Source organism: Ailuropoda melanoleuca, chromosome 1 (genome assembly GCF_002007445.2).
Source record: "Ailuropoda melanoleuca isolate Jingjing chromosome 1, ASM200744v2, whole genome shotgun sequence".
Lineage (NCBI taxonomy): Eukaryota > Metazoa > Chordata > Mammalia > Carnivora > Ursidae > Ailuropoda > Ailuropoda melanoleuca.
This window is the reverse complement of record NC_048218.1, coordinates 92,327,980-92,346,962: the sequence shown is the minus strand read 5'-3', so window position 1 is coordinate 92,346,962 and position 18,983 is coordinate 92,327,980. Positions and strand designations below refer to the sequence as shown.

The 18,983-nt window shown below is 40.1% G+C and overlaps 2 protein-coding genes, 1 long non-coding RNA gene and 1 other non-coding gene across 12 annotated transcripts in view; 3 read left to right on the top strand and 1 right to left on the bottom strand.

Annotated features, from left to right (window-relative positions):
* The first annotated feature begins 1,038 nt into the window (after positions 1–1,038).
* LOC117802754 lies at positions 1,039–5,436 on the top strand. Its single transcript, XR_004626269.1, has 4 exons — positions 1,039–1,154; positions 1,694–1,755; positions 2,228–2,412; positions 5,248–5,436. It is a non-coding gene; the product is annotated as an uncharacterized LOC117802754 (long non-coding RNA).
* On the bottom strand, positions 3,741–5,666 carry ACTRT3 (actin related protein T3). Its single transcript, XM_002917428.4, has 2 exons — positions 5,429–5,666; positions 3,741–4,835 (listed from the first exon to the last, which is right to left on the bottom strand). Exons 1-2 carry the CDS (start codon positions 5,626–5,628, stop codon positions 3,917–3,919), a joined length of 1,119 nt encoding a protein of 372 aa, XP_002917474.1. The 5' UTR covers positions 5,629–5,666; the 3' UTR covers positions 3,741–3,916.
* Positions 5,667–7,347: 1,681 nt separating this feature from the next.
* On the top strand, positions 7,348–7,420 carry TRNAV-AAC. Its single transcript has one exon. It is a non-coding gene; the product is annotated as a tRNA-Val (tRNA).
* Positions 7,421–8,358: 938 nt separating this feature from the next.
* The window catches only part of MYNN (myoneurin), a 36,326-nt gene continuing 25,701 nt past the window's right edge, over positions 8,359–18,983 (top strand). For 8 of the 9 annotated variants that reach the window (XM_034663253.1, XM_034663262.1, XM_034663239.1 and 5 more), the window contains exons 1-6: positions 8,361–9,025; positions 9,883–10,179; positions 14,539–15,332; positions 16,077–16,236; positions 16,882–17,060; positions 17,945–18,028. In XM_034663253.1, the coding sequence (XP_034519144.1) occupies positions 9,914–10,179; positions 14,539–15,332; positions 16,077–16,236; positions 16,882–17,060; positions 17,945–18,028 (1,483 nt within the window). In that variant the 5' untranslated portion in view covers positions 8,361–9,025; positions 9,883–9,913. Of the gene's footprint in view, positions 9,026–9,882; positions 10,180–14,538; positions 15,333–16,076; positions 16,237–16,881; positions 17,061–17,944; positions 18,029–18,983 lie in introns of all 9 variants that reach the window. The other variant, XM_034663273.1, reaches the window with a different exon arrangement.

Genomic DNA, 18,983 nt, shown 5'->3' with positions numbered 1-18,983 from the left:
GAAAAGTTTTAACAGTCTCGCACCCAATTGAGACTGGCTGAAAAATCTACCTTGGAAAAAGCAAGAACTTCAACAAAACCCGCAGAGTAGAAAATACGTGAGATACAAAGGGGCAACAACACCAGAAGGGGATTAGGACAAAAACCCTACAAAAGAATGGCTAGCAGGCTGTTTGGCTCACTGCCCATTCACTCGGGCCAACTGCAAAAATGCCCTCCACCTATCTTTCTACCAATTTGCACGCACCCAGGTCCAATCCGCAGGTTTGGGGATCCACAGGCGCACCGCTGATGGGGAAGGGAGACCGATGCGCACTAAAGGAGTGCCCACAATCCCTTCCCGTGGGAAAACCGACTGCGGGCCTCCAGCAGCCCCAGTCGGCGGCATGTGTGTGAGCCCAGTCCCGGGTGCAAGTCCCACAGCTCAGGGAAGCGCACCGCACGCGGGGACCCGCTCCGTTTCTCTCCCTGCGGCCAGAGCCTCGCCCTTGGCCCCCAAGGGACCCGCGGCTGACAGAGCCCAACTCTTCGCGACGGCAATGGGTGCCTCCGGAGAAGCCCCGGGCCGACCGCGGCCTCAAGGCGGGACGCGGGGGCTAAGCGGGCGAGCCACCGCAGGCTCCCGGGAGGGGCGAGCAAGCCAGCGGCTGACATTTTTTGTTTGCTCCAAACTGGATGGTGGACGGCGGTAGGCCGAGGCTTTTCCGCCCGCTGAAAGTCAGCGAGAAAAACAGCGTGCGGGGAACAAAAGCGCAGCGCCTACGCCCTTCTCAGTTAGGGTTAGACAAAATCTGACCGTCACCCCTCCGAGGCCCACCCTCCTCAATCCGAGCTACAATGGGCCGCGGCTCCCTATAAATGCAGCGGCCGCCGCCCGCGCCGATTGGTCGGAACCCACTCGTCTCGGCTCTCGCGAGAGCTGGCCTCGCCATTTCCCCCCGCCCCGGAAGTTCTATTTCGGGCCATGAGGACAATCGTGCCCCTCCTCCACATTCCTTAGGGAAAGTGTTAGGTCTTTTTTTTCCCTGTCGGTACTTTGAAAGTGAAAACTAACTTGCAGTACTGCCTGTCTCCGTTTTCCATCCCCTACAGACTGAGCACGGTGCGCTCGACCACCTTAAAAAAATGGAGTTCACAGAAACATTTTAGGGCCAGGTAAACAGAGCAGTGTTTCTTTAATCACATTTGTTAGAGATCTTTAAGAAAATAGATTCCCGAACAGCTTTGACTAAACTAGAATACTGGCTCGGTTCGTTGGACTGCCTTGGACTTCCTACCCTGCTCCCTTCTCATTAGAATGCCGCTCTTCAACTTCTCCTTGAACAAAGGATGACTTTTATTAAGTATAACTACTTCATTCTTAATTTTAACATTCAGGATTGAATCTACCTTTTATTAGGAATAAAAGCTTTTCAGTCGTTGACTTTGGTTTAATATTGTGATTAGGTTAAAAAAGAACTCTCCACCGTAAATTGTAGTGGGTTCTATAACGGCAGGTATAATATTGTTTTACATACAACTGGCAGATCCTAATTGTGGAATTCATGTTCCACTGGGCGAATTGTCGCTGTGGAGTTGTCGCTGTTCACACCTCAGTTTGAGAGAAAAGCAAAATGTTAGGGGCGTTGGTTTCCGACGATTGTTAAGAGGGGGGAATATAAAAGTGATTTTCGAATTTTATTCCCTATCCCTAGATTACCTGGAAAGGATCATCTATGGACCCATTAGAGGCTGGAGTCAGTACAGAATATTCCAGGTTGGTTGTTGGGCTAACTATCTGAGACCGCAGTTAAGAATCGTTTACCTGGCAAGCTACTTTGAACTTAGATCTCTTTAAACTTAAATCTCTTAAGCTGTTTAAATCCCAATTTCTTAATTTGTAAAATGGGAATAATACTCGTCTTGCGCTCAGCTCTCTGGGAGATTGAAGTTTAGATAAATGTACGGAGAGCCCTGTTTTCTTTTAGGAAAAAAAAAAGCACTTTAAGAATTCTAAAGTGAAGAGTGAATTCATACTCTCTACACAGCTTGTGAATCTAGTGAGTGCAGCATCAACTGTTCAAACTGCCCTTAGATAATCATTTTCTACACCTTATCCAATCTAGTTTTGCTTACAATCACTAAAATGGCAGAGAAGTACCAAGGAATGAAATGCACCTCTTCACAAATGCTTGACTCAGCTCTACTTACTGCTACTTGTACACTGTGCCCATCATTTTTACATCTAGGAGCCTTTGCCCTAATGTGCTGTCTGCCCAGAATGTGCTTCTGGTCAATTCTCCATATCTCCATACCTACTGCGAGTGCACCACAGAGAGCCCCAGGGAAGGGGACAGAGATGAAAAGGGGAATCCCACAATCCCTATCTTCTAAGAACACACCTAGAGCGGGAGAAAAACAAGCAAACTAAAAGGTAAGTTTGCATAATTAAGTAGTGAATAGAAGTACAAGTAATATTATGTGCTGGAGTACAAAATGAATTTTGGCTGTATGGAGGAAGTAGCATCTGAGCTGGACCTATAAATTATCTAATTCTATAACAAAAAATAACTGTTGTTTTATTGTAAAGTATCTTTAGGGACATTATCCCATTTGAACCTCACAATGACCCTATGAGACCGATCGGGATTAGGAGCCCCGCTTATGGATGAGGAAATTGATCTTCAGAATGTTCGTGCAGCTGGTAGGTGGTAGGGCCTGGACCTAAATCCACATATGCTGCCCCTAAATTCTGAGGAAAGCACATTGCTTTAGGTTTCAGTTCCAGCTGTCTTGTAAGCCCAGCCCCAAAGCCAAATCTACTAGAAAGTCTTCTATGAGCCCTCAAGGTATTTTCCCTCCTTTGAGCCCCCAGAGCATTTCATATTTCTCTTAGAACATTAAATCACTTTCTATCTAGGATTATTATAATTGAGGTAAAAATTTCACCTCTTATACTAGACTGCTGGCTTCTAAAGGAAATGATCTGACTCCTGATTTAGCATTCATTGCGCTTAGCACAGTGCTTTGCATAAAGCAGATACGAAATACTTTGAGTTAAGTTAATACTGCCATCATTATCAGGAACCCAGGTCATTTTACATCCTTCTTCCCCCTTCATATCTAATTAGACACCAAGACTTGTCGGTTTTTTTGTAACTTCTTCTTTTTAATTCCTATTGCCTATAATCTTGAGTATAAAACTTGACTACTTTATATCTAGACTAATAACTTGTTAACTGATCACCAAATCTCCAAGGCCTTCCCAGTCCAATTTATCTTCCAGACTACAGCCACATTCATCTTAATTTCCTGTGTCTCCTGCTTTTCATTCTTTAATTGTTCGTTCCCCTTTGCCTATAGGACATTTAACACAAAGCTTTCCAGTCTAGTCCCTGGCCTTCATTTACCTTCCTAGTCATTGCTCTTAGTCTGCTCCCTATGAGATCTTCATTTCAATAAAACCAGTTTATTAAGCGTGCTTTGATTAGGCGTTGTTCATTCTCTCTTGTCCCTAGGCCCTTCCTCATTTCCGTTATGCTTCTCTGGACATCTGCCCTCCACCACACACCCATCCTAATGCCACCACATCCATGATGGCAAACATTTGCTAGGAAATCTTTCCTCACAGCAACCTTCTTTCCCTAAACCTTAGCAAACGTAAATCTATATCACTTATTTGGCACACATGTTGTACTACAAATTGCTCTTTTTCCAAAGGAAATATAAGATCTCCAAGGTCAAGAATAGTTTCCTCTAGCATTTAATTTGGCTCTACTCAATGGTTTACTTCACCATTATCTTCCCCCATCATAGAAATGCAAGAGATGTGGACAATCCAATAACTGAAATACTGTCTGTTCCCCCAGATACATATAATATCCAGTTTTCTGTCACAAACACTCAAAACATTTTTTTTCTAACCATTTTATCTGTATTCAGAAGCATCTTTGGTGTACTATGTTGGGTCCAACTTCCTTAAATTCTGCCTGGGTGATCCACATGTCCTGGAAGGCAGACAGGGATGCAAGAATAGAGCCTCCCATCCACACTGAGAGTTTCCTTTCTGGGGGAGCTGTAACCTGCACAGGCGTATTGGCAGGTACCATATTTGCTATATCTTTAACTAGCCGCTTGTCTAAACCAGGGAAAGAGGTTGATCCCCCAGCAAGGATAATATTGGAGAAAAACGAATTCCTCAGATCTGTATCGCATTTCATTATGCTGCTGAAACACAACTTATCGATGCCAGGGGTATCGAGGTTCATAAGATGTGGAGAGAAGAGGGCCTCTGGACAATGAAAGAGCTGTTCATGGAGTTTGATCATCTTCCCATCAGGCAGATGATAAACTTTCTCTATAGACTCGGGATTCTTGGCCATTTCCTCTTCATAGTTCATTACCACATAACAAGTGGTTTCCTTAATGTCTGCGACAATCTTTCTGTCTGCAGTACTAAGCAGCATGATGCCATGATCCTTCAACAGCATCGTGAGGTAGCTGGTGAGGTCAAGGCCTGCCAGATCCAGCTGCTGGACACCATGAGGCAGACAGTAACCCTCGAAGATGGGCACACATTGGGTGACCCCGGCACCTGAATTGAGCACGAAGCCAGTTGTGAAGCCAGCAGCAAAGAGAGCCAGTACCCCTTGGATGCACATATAGAAGGCAGGAACCTGCAGGTGCTCAAAAAACACTTCAGTCATCTGTTGTCGGTTCGCCAATGGGTTCAGTGCTGGCTCGGTAATCAAGACTGGGCCATCACAGGGCTTCAGCTTCAGGTTATGATCATAGATATGCTTCCACATGGTCTCCATGTCTCCCCAGGAAGTAACCAGACCACGCTCCACTGGGTAGCTGTAGGAAAAGCAGTAAGATAAATGGCAGCGTTTTTTTGTTTGTTTGTTTGTTTAACAATGGCAGCTTTTAATTTCTCCAGCATCTATTCTCTTCAAACTTGGATTAATCCCCATTTTTATCACCAGTATCCCTCTGTGGACAGTGACTGCCAGTCAGGAAAAGGTGACTGCCAGCAAAAGTTAGCAGAGCTACTACCTTCCTCTGCAGTGTTTGTTGTTTTCTATTTGTCCTCCCTTTAGAAGACAAAGAATCTTTTTTTTAAAAAATTGGGAAATCTTTACGTAATAGTACAGTTTTAATATCCATTAATTGAAGAAACCCACATGATAAGGGTACTCTGAATTAAGTGATATTCTTAATGAACTTATGAACGATAACTTTATTTGTACATTTGAATACATCTATTTAGATACAGAGAGCAAGTAATGTTCACTCTTAGATGTTTCGCACCCTTGGAGATTTGTGGCCGGCGCCAGCAGGCGGAGACTTTCCTTTCCTGTTCCGCACTTCCTTATCCTCGCACCCTTGCGCCCCTCATCTGGACTCCCCGTAATCCGACGTGGGTCCTGCCTGCTGGGAGAAGGCCATACCTGATGGACAGTGAGTTTCTCTTTTCCTGCGCCTCGTCGCCCACACACAGTTCCAGCGCGCCCTTGGCCACCCAGTTCTGGCCTTTGGCTCGGCCGATAATGTTCGGGTAGACAAACTGGGGTTCCCGCGAGCCAGCCAGGCCCGCCTTGATCATTCCCGAGCCGTTGTCGATCACCACTGGAAGCTGGTAGTAGCTCATGCCGCCGCCGCCGCCTCCTGTCGCCTGGCCACACCGGCCGCCCTGCCTGTGGGCTGCGCCAGGAGGGCGGAAAGTGCGGGCCGCGGACCCTGGGCAGCGTTAACAGGCCCAGGGCCTGGAACGCCGCGTCACAGAGGCCCTGGCCCGGCCCCACGAGGCCTGCGCCTGGCAGGTGCGGGCGGGGGTCCGGGAGAGGCCTGGCTTATTGACTCTCGGAGGTGCTGCTTGCCGATTGCATCTCACAGGGGCTGGGTCACTATGCCAATATCGGGAAAACCCAACTTTCTTCCTTAAAGATGCAAATTTAACCCTTCAAAGTGCCTTTCTCTAATACCTCGATGAGCCATAAAAACAATTTTCTTTTCCAAAGCCTTTAAATTCTGCTTAGTAGGTACCTGTCCAGGGGCCTGAGGAAAGCTCTGGAATGTGCCCTTGAAACTAGGAAAAGGTGGAGAGATTTGACAGGGGAAAGTTGTCGCAGAAGAAGCTTGGTTCTGAAACCGTCCTCAACTTCTGGATAGAAAAAATGAAAGAATGCTAGGATTTAATGTGGGTTTTATACAGATGAACATAGGCGGAGGGAAGGAAAAATAAAGACAGAGAGGGAGGCAAACCCTGAGACAATCTTACATATAGGAAACAAACTGAGGGGTGTCACCGGGGAGAGGGGTTGGGGGATGGGGTTATTGGGTGCTGGGCATTAAGGAAGGCACTTGACATCGTGAGCACTGGGTATTATATGCAACAGACGAATCACTAAATTCTACCCCTGAAACTAATACTACACCGTATGGGAACTAACTTGAATTTAAATAAAATCTTGAAAGAGAAAAAAGTGGGTTTTATATACTTTTATTATTGTTTCTATATACTGGGCAAATACTTTGTTGTGTTTCTTTCCCACGGTTTCTAAGAAAAATGTACTCAAAACCAAAATGGTAGAATCTTGCTTTTTTTGATTGATTGATTGATTTTTAACAATCTCACCCGGTATCCCCCATGTGATATGGAAGGCTATTCTCATTTCCTTAAAATATTTGATATTTAGGCATAAGGATGTGTCTGCCTCTTTTCAAGAAAAACGATATTCCTTAGGTCATACGAAGTTTAGGTTTAGAACAATTTAAGTACATTGCGTGCCAAAAGGTGCGTCTTTGTGTCTGATTTTTTTACCCCCTTAATTCTACACACTGTGTAGAGGATTTTAAAACAAGCAGGCAAGTTTGAACCTCTGGTTGGTCTATACAAGCAGGGGAGGAAATTCAAAAGCTATTTACCTGTCTCTCCACCAGAGGCTGAAATGGTCAGCCTACTAAATAACAGTGATGGCATTTGGTGCTACAAACTGATGAAAGAGGGGGGACGCCAACGAAGCCCCGCACTTGCCCCGGACTTCTCAGCGCTGCGTGTGGTGGGTTGGGGGGGGGGGAGAGACTGCCAAATAAAACATTTCCTTCCCACAGAAGCAAGTGTACGCAAAGGAAGTGGAAGGAGCCAGCGCCTAGTTTCTACAGCGGTCCGCAGGAGACTCGGGAAAAAAAGCGCACGCAAATTCCAACTTTCGAAATAGTTTTAGCACTACACAATTAGAAGTATAGTCATTTTTCCTTTTTTTGTTTGGTTTTTCTGTTAAAACTACCTTAATGTTGCTGTAAGTGCCCAGAATTTCGTGGTACTCCATCCATATCAAGGCTATTCTGAAGCACAGAAAGCAGTGAGGTTTCCGTAGTGTAGTGGTTATCACGTTCGCCTAACACGCGAAAGGTCCCCGGTTCGAAACCGGGCGGAAACAGTTTACTATTGCTTTTCCTATAGGTTCCCTCAAACAGAGATATGTGATTTTTTAAAAGACGGCCTAAATACGAACTTGTGGAACAGTGGGAATTTGAACTTTCACCTTGATTATTTTGTTCACCAAATGTTTTTATTGACAGCTTGCCACGCGGAAATGTTTCAAAATAAAAAAAAAAATCAACTCCCAAACTACTACTGAAAAATAATGTAATGTACAGCCTAGAAGAGGAGCTCAAACGCGGTGTTAGAAACTGTTAGCCCTGTTGCCTACCGACCGCTCTTTGTATTACAAGTCATTTAGTTTTTCATTAGTGTTCCCCTTCAGATTGCAAATTCCCCTAAACGCCAGACCATGTTTTACTCTTATTTTATCCATACTTGGTGTCATGCTTAACTCCTAGTAGAGACTCATAAATATTTCTGAATAAACTACCGAAAAAGGTTCCGACGAAATATAAAAGTGGAATCAGAAAGATAAAATCAAGAACCCGACTCAGCTTTTTCCCTTATAAACATAATGGTAGTGGCTTTATTCACAAATATGATTTTTACGGTCCAGAGAAAAGAAGTTAAAGAGCAAACAGAATGTCTTTGGAAAAATCTCAGAAGAAACGAGTAAATTCCAGGTGACTGTCCTTTAACATAAAGTCATGAGTAAATATCCTAAAGTCCTGATACAACTTTTAACAAGAAAAAATTAAGTTTTGGTTTTCTGAGATTCATGATGTCTCCAAGTACTAGGGAAGAATTCACCCTAACATATTAACAGGACTTATCTTACTGTTTCTGCGCCTTTTGTATATTACGCAGAAAACTGGCATCCTTTTCCTTCACTGCACAAAAATCTGAATTCGATGTAAATCATTATATTTAAATTTTTCTGGTCCAGACGCAGAACCTTTTCCGGTATAAAACCCACCTTCCTGCAATGTTGCGCGTGCCCAGTGTACCCTACTGCTTTGCTCCGCTTTGCTGCATCTCAGACTTGTAACACCAGGCAAGGATATCCTGGAAACTAAGCTACAGTCGGCTGATGCAAACAAAACCCAGGGGGTTCCCAAGAGCTTTCGGGTACGTAAACTGAAAAGGGGCGATCTGTCTCAGCTTGAAAATCTCCCATGGCCAGGAACCTAAGTACACAAGCTGTTTCCACTCGGGGGGTCCTGAGGAAGAGAAGGATGAAAGAAACTACAAGCCCCAGCATGCAGTGCACAATCTGGCTCCTGGAAAGAGGGCTTCGGTGGGGCGCTGCCCGACCGCTGGCCGTAGGCGAGATGCCTACTGTCGGCCAACCATAATGTTCAGAATGAGGAAGACAAGCGGGGCGCTGTGAATGAGCCCTTAAGTCCCGTATTCTTGACGTTTGCGGTTTCGCGGGGGGCCCTAGTATGCTGGGGAGTGGAATTTCTGTGGGCCTGTCTTTTCGGGCCTCGCCGGTGTCGGACGTCCACGGTACCGGCGCCTCCAGCGTATACATGGGACGCCCGGGCCGGATATGATGTAGCCGTAGAGGAAGAAGGAAGAGGCGGAGCGGGGCGCGGTGACGTCCCTCCAAGATGGCGGAGAGAGCGTGAAGAAACTCTTCCCCCTTGGATTGCTCCAGGTGAGTTCTTTTTTCACCCCCCCCCCCCCAGCTTGCCAGTCCCGCTCTCTCCAGACGCTGGATCATTGGAGGGCAGGCTTCTTGGAGTTCGAATTCAGGTCGGGGCGAAGGTATTAACGTGGAAAGCTTGGGCGAGGCAGCCCGGTGTTGGCCTTGGCCACAACCTCTGCTGTGGAAACTCAAGGTAGTGGGAGGTAGGCGAAGGACAGTGCGGCAGAAGCCGGGAGACACCGTTGTCACTCTCGGTTGCGGTCCGGAATGGAGAAGTGGGAAGAAAGGGGGTGTGGCCTCCTCTGGGCGAGTGACGGAACCTTGACAACTCTTGGCTCCGCTCATTCTCCGCCCCCTGGGCACCCGCCTGGCGTTTTGAAACAACTGTGCACCACGGAAACTAACAGGTTTCGGTGATTTGAGAGCAGTTTTAAAGAACTCGTACCGTGTTTTTTACCCATATGTTCAAAGGAGTCATTTGTTAGTGGTTGGTTAATTTCCCCCCCCCCAGCATATGCATGCGTACTGAGCTTGAAAATCTGAAGGTTCAGCTGCTGCAAAAGCGTGAAATTTTGCGGTGCTTTTTTTCAGCTCGTGCAAGTGTTTTCATTCATCGCCATTTGTTTATCTGTCTGAAGGATTGTGTTAGTTGTCCAGGATGTAACAAAGATAGACAGGAACTTACGCTTCAGCATTTTTAACTATTCTGTTTGATAAGAATTTTCGAGGTGGGGGGAATACATGAGGACTGACTTTGTTTTTGTCCATGTTCTGTCCCATGTCCCTTCTCCCCTTACGAGTTGGTTGGTTGAAACGTTTGATGAAAAGTTAGGGTTACTGACTTACTATTTCTTTTTGTCTTTTAGAACAAGGGTAAAATTCCATTCTGATATCAAAATGCAGTATTCGCACCACTGTGAGCACCTTTTAGAGAGACTGAACAAACAACGGGAAGCAGGTTTTCTTTGTGACTGCACCGTAGTGATTGGGGAATTCCAGTTTAAAGCTCATAGGAATGTGCTTGCCTCATTTAGTGAGTATTTTGGTGCGATCTACAGAAGCACTTCTGAGAACAATGTCTTCCTTGATCAGAGTCAGGTGAAGGCTGATGGATTTCAGAAACTGTTGGAGTTTATATACACAGGAACTTTAAATCTTGACAGGTAAAGTACACATTTTATTTTCACTTATAAGAGCTAGTCAGCGGTCTGTAGAGCTAAAGTATATTTGAATTTTTTCCATTCAGTCCCTTAACTTGGAGTCTTCATATAGTCATGTGCACAATGCTGTTGTTTTTAATAAAGAAGTTAGTATTACTGATTTGGGATGAACAGACTACATTTCTTACGCACAAAAAGTACAGGTGTTAATAAGATTAAAGCCTTCTTTCTGACACATTTGATTTATCTACTGAAACAAAGCCTGTGTTTTCAGTTATGAAAACTTAAGAAGCATACACAATGAATTCTAGGTGAATTCCAGTTTCTTTGGTCTTTCTGTACTTCTGATCGTCTCTCTTCCTCACTCTGTTCCCCTACTTCTTAAGGTGGTTGAGGTAAGGGAATGTAGATGAGGAAAGAAGGATGATCTTCTGTGTTCATTTAATAATACTCCCATTTCCAACCATAGAGAGCAACGTGCGGGACCTCTTCCTGATCTTGTTTCAGGGAGATAATTTCCTTGGGATGTAAATGGCTGTGACTTCTATTATCTCTGTATAGCTATCAGTACTAATGCTTAAATCAGATCCAAGGTGCTAGAATGCTTTTCTGAAATGCTTAATGCTCTCACTGCACTAACAAGAAGTAGGCTTTGAGGAATTTGATAATGCAGGCACTGTGTGTCTCCCATGCATAGTGAACTGTATAATTAGTTTAATACTAATGCATTTATTAGTTGTGGAGGTGAAAGAGAAACCAATCAAATTACTCCTGTTTTCTTTCCTCCATCTCTTATGAAAGTGTGAACATGACTAGATCATAATCTGACATAAAAAGATTGTGGGCTTTAGAATTAGATCTAGCCTGTCAGTCACTGTGTCTTTGAGCAAGATGCAACCTCTAAAGGCCTCAGTTTCCCCATCTGTAAAAATGAGATGGTAATAACTACCTTGGTGTTACTGTGAAGATCAAGGATTTACTTGAACGCCTTCCTCCCAATGAACATTAGTTTCATTTATTTTCTCTTTTCGACTCTCCTCTCTCCCTTTAACTTCACAATTTTTGGAGAAAAATTAGGAAAGAAACCAAAAGGAAACATCTGAAATTCTGCCACCCACTTATAATCATTGTTAACATTTTGATAAATATTATTTCATTCTTTTCCAGGTGATCTCTGTCTCTGTATATATGCTCATACACATTAAGCAGAATCCTTTTCTCTGTTTTACACTGCAGCTTATTGTCTAACTATACTTCTTTAAAAAGCTAGAATCAGGATGTTCCTTAATCCTTTTGAAAAGGAAACATTTGTACTGTTTGGAATTGTTTTTAAATTTTGGTGTAATGAAATCTTTGAGTCAGTTCTGTATGAGTTGATTAAAAGAACAGACCAGTGTCATAGATTAACCTACATGACAAATTATTTAAATTTACTGAATAGTTGACTCTACACGTAGTTACCTCTTTCTCAATATTCAGAATATGTAATATAAAATAACCACAAAACTAGTGAATTTTGGTTGATCTTCAATTTAGTGGTTTCCCTTTCTCAATTAACTTTTCCAGAACAATCTTGAATTGATTTGAACAAACTGAAGAGCAGTTTACTTTGAGCCTTCATGCAAAGAACCAATGTGAAAAAGGCCAGATTTTTGCTCAATCTTTTTTGGTACATATCTTTCCTGGGAACTAGTTGTTTGAGTCCACCCACAAATGTGAGAAGGCTTACATCAAAAGTAGAAAGTCTGTACAACTTAGTGATTAAATTTAGTGAAAAAAACAAAATGATAAAGAATTAAGTGGACTCATGAGCTAGATTTCCTTGGTCAAATCAGAGTTCTAACACACTGTGATCTTGTACAAGTTACTTTCTTGGTAACTCTGAGCCTTCATTTGTATGTAAAATGGGATTATTACAGATTGCATAGACATGTCCTAAAGGTTAAATGAACTATTTATGTAAAGCGTTTAGCCATATACCTGGCAATATGTAATTAAATGACTTTCAGTGACTGTGCAAAAGATGACAGTAAGTTTGCAAGCACTGTAACTTTATGCTTGTAAACAAAAGCAGTTATTGATGTAAACAAATGCTGATTGGTTCTCTTAACTGTAACTGAGATTATAGTCTGTCTATGAAATAGATGAATAATTTGTACGAAATACTGTATCAGTACTGAACAATTAATGTGCCACTCAGTGCTAGTTTGTATTGGTCTTAAAACCTACCAGACCTTGTTATGTGTTTGGTGGTTCATTTTATGGAGCACTAAACACAATTATAACTGATGGCCTAAGTATAATAAGTGATAAATTTGGTTTCATTCTAGTGGTATCTCTCATTTATTGTAATTTAATAATAGACTATGTAACAAAATTAATAAAAATGCTTAAGGAAAAACAACATTTTTAGAAGTGATAATGCTACTGTATATATGGCAAAAAACATTTTGTGTAAAAGATGAACAAGATTGTGTTTATGTTTGGGACATTTGTGCTATATCTTTGCAAATAGAGAACTTCATTACAAAGATCATTTGTTACATATTCCAAAATTATAACCAAGGTCATGTTTTCTTATGTAGGGGAAAGACTCCATTTGCAAATAGATTATATTCCAAAAGTTTTTTTTATAGTATATTCAAGAACTTTAGGTATATTTTCCCAGAAAGTAAAATGTTCCCTAAACTTGTGATTAGGTTTCCAGACTGGCCTATAAACCTGATGAGCTGAAAATGATTAAGTGTATAATGAAAGGCAATTTTTTAAAAGCCAATATAATGTTAAATTAAAAAAGAAGAAACATACAGGTGGCACTTGAAATAAAGAAGTTTTCAATAGTTGATGAGAAAACGGGTAGAGATCTGTAGATATTGTAGCATACTTTCAAAGACCTGAGTGGTTCATGACACTAGTTAATTTTTAATTTCATTTCAAATTTTACTCCTTTTCTTTTTTTAAAAAAGATGTATTAATAGCACTATATTTATATTATCAGCTATAACTAAAACCCTTTTTTGGCTTATATGTATAATGAGGAAGGAAAAGGGAAATATATTTTTTTTCTAAAGAGTTAAATATTATTTGGGGAAAATGGCAAGTAGTAAGGTTACTTGAAGGGTGTGTTTGTGTGTGTGTATGTGTATCCGTTCTCAGATGATTAAAAGGGTCATATTTTTGTATTATTACCAACTCAACTCTCAGATTTTTTTAATAAAGATTTTGTTTATTTATTTGAGAGAGAGAGGGAGAGAGCACAGAGGAAGAAGGAGAAGCAGGCTCCCTGCTGTGTGGGGAGCCAGATGTGGGGCTTGTTCCCAGGACCCCAGGATCATGGCCTGAGCTGGAGGCAGATGCTTAACCGACTGAGCCACCCAGGTGCCCCTCATCTCTCAGATTTTATAGCTAAGAAAATCGAAGTGCCTAAAGATGCTGACCTACCCTGATAAATTCACCTTGTAATGCCAGAGCCAATGTTAGAGTAATCAAACAGTTTTTTACTACATTATAAACTTCTGAAGGGCAGGGACTATTTGATATTTCTTAATATCCCTCTTACCACACATGGTAGATGCTCAGTAAATATTGACTGGAATGTTGAACAGGGTGAACTTTAATCTTTTTATATCTTTATAACTTTATATCTTTTTATATAATTCTAATAATGACAGACTCTCCAACATGAGTTGAGTAAGACACACACACACACACACACACACACACACGGGAGGGTTGTTAGAGCTTAGTGCATTCTAACTGCTGTTCCTTCCAAGTGTAATCTGTAAACCAGCAGCATTGGCATCACCAGCAAGTGTGTTAGAAATGCAGACACTTAGGTCCCACCACACACCTCCCCACAGAATCTGAATCTACATTTAACAAGAGACCTGGGTGACTCGCATACTTGGGAAAGTTTGAGAAGCACTGTTAAAGTCCCTCACAGGGGAGCAGAGAGAGATAATAGGAAATAATTTTTTACTCCGTTGCCAGTCCAAGAAGGATGGTTGTATCTGAATAGGCCTCAGGGTGAATGACGGAGGCAGCACGTTACCAACAGCTACTTTTGTGTTACAAGTATCCCTTAAAACACAGTAATTTTAACATTTTATTTTCCTATAGTAGTACGTAATGTAGTATGTAACCATTTTTTTCATCTTTTCAAGTTCTGCAAAACTGGAAATTTTTGCCTACACATTATTCTGAATGAGTAAATGAATTCTTGTAAATTTGTTCTTTTAGTTATGCCTTTTTCATCATTCTGCTTCATTAAGTTTTTAAAAGACTGAAATATATGTGCAGCTCTGTTTCACAAATAGTTTTTCTTTGTTCAGAATATTGTCATTTAGCCTTGTTTCCTTACAGTTGGAATGTTAAAGAAATTCATCAGGCTGCTGACTATCTCAAAGTGGAAGAGGTGGTCACTAAATGTAAAATAAAGATGGAAGATTTTGCTTTTATTGCTAATCCCTCTTCTACAGAGATATCTAGTATTACTGGAAACATTGAATTGAATCAACAGACTTGTCTCCTTACTCTACGAGATTATAACAGCCGGGAAAAATCAGAAGTATCTACAGATTTAGTTCAGGCAAATCCTAAACAAGGGGGTTTAGCAAAGAAGTCATCTCAAACTAAAAAGAAGAAGAAGGCTTTCAACTCCCAGAAAACAGGACAGAATAAAACAGTGCAATATCCCAGTGACATTTTAGAGAATGCATCTGTTGAATTATTCTTAGATGCAAATAAATTATCCACACCTGTAATAGAACAAGTTGCACAAAGAAATGATAATTCAGAACTCGAGTTGACGTCAGTTGTGGAAAATACTTTTCCAGCACAAGATATTGTGCAAACTGTTCCAGTGAAACGGAAACGTGGAAAATCACAACCAAACGGTGCTCTGAAAGAACACTCTATGTCTAATATAGCCAGTGTCAAGAATTCTTATGAGCTGGAGAGCTCTGGGGAAGAGCTGGATCAGAGGTATTCCAAGGCCAAGCCAATGTGTAACACATGTGGGAAAGTGTTTTCAGAAGCCAGCAGCTTGAGAAGGCATATGAGAATACATAAAGGAGTTAAACCTTATGTCTGCCACTTGTGTGGAAAGGCATTTACCCAGTGTAACCAGCTGAAAACGCATGTAAGAACTCATACAGGTAAGACTGGTTTGTGGGAGATATGATTGCTTTTATCCTGTGACTGAAATAATATTTTTGTACAGAATATAATAATATGCAGTGTTGACTATTTGTGACCAACATTTGGTATATACTTGAATTCACAAAGTATTTAGCATGTTAGATTGTTGAAAATTTCTTTGTAATTGTGACCAAGTATTTACTGGTTATTTGTTTTATTGCTGCTGATAACCCTGAAGTCCTAATGTATGGGGTCTTTGTACCATTTTCCCTCATAGTTAAAATAAACACAAACTTGATTCTAGCTTGCTAAGTATTTAACAGAGACAAAGATTAAGAGAACTAATAAAAAGTAGTTACAACTCAGGACAATTTTCAGACTGCCAACACGTCTCACCTTCTGCTTCCTAGACTTTGTCAACTTCTGAACATGTTTCTTAGAATTACACAGATATTCATTCCTCAGCCTCTACGTTTACCTTTGTTGGTACACTTAGATTTGTACATATTAAGATGCAATGTGTATTTCTAATTGTTCACCTTTCACTATTACGAATTGAGAAACAGTGATTTCTTTTAATTCTACCGATGTTTTCAATAGACAATCTGGAAAGAATCCTATTTGGTTTTTTACTTCTAGCAGTTAATATTTTCTGAATACTGAAAATAGTACTGTTGGTGAGCTCTTGAAAGCTTATGTGGCTCAAGCAACTAAAACAATATCTCCTTTTAAATATAAATTTTATTTGCTTGTTCTTTTAGGTGAGAAGCCATACAAATGTGAATTGTGTGATAAAGGATTTGCTCAGAAATGCCAGCTGGTCTTCCATAGTCGTATGCATCATGGTGAGGAAAAACCCTATAAATGTGATGTATGCAATTTACAATTTGCAACTTCTAGCAATCTCAAGATTCATGCAAGGTAAAAAACAAAAAAATAAGTTGTTTGATCTTTGAGTCTGTCATTCACCATAGTCTTTTGAATAATACTGTATTCGCACTTATCATTGAGTTGGCATGGGGGGTAGGATAGTATCTTCATTATGCAAATGGGAGTAGTTGGATTCAAATGAACTGTCACCCTCATGTTAGAGTCAACAGAAAAACAGCAAATACATAGGTGCAGATGCCTATAGGTAGAGAGTTGGGATGGTGGAAATTTTCTTCTGATTGCTTAAATTTTTCTCGGTAAAACAGGAAGCAAGGACATCAGCTAAGGATGAGGATGGGTGAGGAGGTGCTGGAGGTTTAAGGAAAGAGTTCTGAAGAGTGAGTGAATGGACAAGTGAAAATAATAGCCTGTGGTATTAGGGGCACACTTGACAACCGTATAAAGATGATGGCACAATTTTTTTTTTTAACTGATCTTGAACAGATGTTTTGATAGCACCCAAGACATTTATTTTTGACAGTATACATTGAAACTGTTGATTTTAAATACATATTTTTGGTCTGTTAAGATGAAATAAAAGACTGAATGAAAATTGTATGAAAAATGCTTATTACATAGATTGGACCCAAATTGTTTTACTCACCAGAATATAACTTTATATTTATTTACGAATAGGAAGCATAGTGGAGAGAAGCCATATGTCTGTGATAGGTGTGGACAGAGATTTGCTCAAGCCAGCACATTGACCTATCATGTTCGTAGGCATACTGGAGAAAAGCCGTATGTGTGTGATACTTGTGGGAAGGCATTTGCTGTCTCTAGTTCTCTTATCACTCATTCTCGAAAACATACAGGTAAGAATTTGACGGAGTTGTTTAAAATTAGGAAAAGTTGTAAATAAAAGAAAGAAAAAGGGAAATTGAGCCCTTAAAGAAAATAGGTTATAGACTTCGTGTTGTATATCTGTTGTGTTTGTGCTTGTTGAAGCTTTTTGTGTTTGTAGTTTTCACATAATAAATATTAGCTATAAAAGCAGATTTATTTTCTAGAGCATAATGGTGGTTGGAATTTTTTATTATATAACTTAACATACATTAAAATCAGGTAGTTTTGACAACATATAAACTTGAATTGAGACCTATTTTATGACCTTAGAAAAACTCCTTAGCCTCTTGTTTTACTTTCCTTGGATAAAACTGTAGAGTGAAATTACTGGGTGGGGGTGGGTTTGGGTAGAACATTGATTTTTATGGCATCTTAGGACTTGTCCTACGCAGATTTGCGGATTAAATGGATACTTCAAATGCACAGTGTCAGTTTTGAAGCAAATTATGCTCAAAGATTTTCAGTTTTGATAAGGTACCTTTTAAAACAGATCTTTGCTAAATATTCCTCTTAATAATATAGTAGATAGTAAGAATTAAAGTAATGGATTGACGAATTTTTAATCATATGTTTGTAATCATATAAAAATTGAACTTCTTGCCCAGCTCTAGTCTACTGGAAGGATATTTGCAGAAATAAAGTTTTATTATATGAAAAGCATCAGGTTACATGGACAGTGGAAAATACTTATTAATATTCATCTAAGTAGGGTCACACTGAAGATACCTCTAAAATACAACATATAAAGAGGTTTTAATTTAATATTTTAGAATAGGTTACTTTAGATTATTGTAATTGATAAATATTATATTGGTATAGTACACCACTTCGCTATCTTTTATTTTCCATCTAGGTGAAAAACCATACATATGTGGTATTTGTGGGAAAAGTTTTATTTCCTCAGGAGAGCTCAACAAACACTTTCGATCCCATACAGGTCTGTGTTTAGGGAGAACATATTATTTTTGGTTCTCTCTAATTTCTTTTTATGTAAACCTTGACTTTTAAACCATTATGGACTATATGGTATCTAGTCGTACTCTACCTATAGCAATATTTTAATGTATAAATATCAATTTTTTACTTGCTTTGATTTTTTTTTTTTAGTTATTTGGAGTAGTATTAATTAAATTTGGTCTAGAATTGTATAGATTTTCTAATATGCCAGATAATAATAGCTTTTAGGTGGTTTGGATTAAATTGCACAGGTGTACCAAGAAATGAAAAGGAATAGATGATACCAGGATAATATCATATTTTCTTATCAAATAGTGTTCAGTAAGCAAATTTTCAGAATGAATTTTTGTATTGACATGTTTCTTGTAACAGTACTGTGTAGTATGAAGAAAATATGGAACAAATAAATTAAGGGAAAGTGCCACTTTGAAAATGTACTGTTCTGACTTTTTCATTTTTAAAATTATTCCTCATAATTCCTATCTGGAATAGTGTGAGCGCTTAGTAGACATTTAATAAACGTCTATCGTCTCATGCTCCTTTGTTTATAAAGCACTGAACAATTCTTATTTCTTTTGTAGCATTTTATTCTGTCACTATTTTTAAAGGATTTTAAAGCTGCCAGAAAGCAGAAACCATAATTACACATTTTTTCCCCTTAGCTGTTCCTCTTAGGGTCTGGCAGATAACTGCATTCACTGAATGTCTAATAGAAGTAAAAGAGTAAGTTAAATTTCTGTTAATGAAAATGCTCCATTTTCCCAGAAATGGGGATGCTTTATATAAAGTAAAGGAGTGCCTAACATGTATAGAAGTTTTCATTTCACTATATTATAACCAAGTGATTAAAAAGGTCATTTGAAACTAAACTTAAACAGTATAGTAATGTTTGCACTGTGTTCATAGACATTGATATTTTTGTCTTAGCAGCTTCT

Coding starts and splice junctions, on each gene's coding strand:
- ACTRT3 (XM_002917428.4), bottom strand. CDS start 5,628: ATGAGCTACTACCAGCTTCCAGTGGTGATCGACAACGGCTCGGGAATG. Junction 4,836..5,428: donor AGAAACTCACTGTCCATCAG/GTATGGCCTTCT, acceptor CTTTTCCTACAG/CTACCCAGTGGAGCGTGGTC.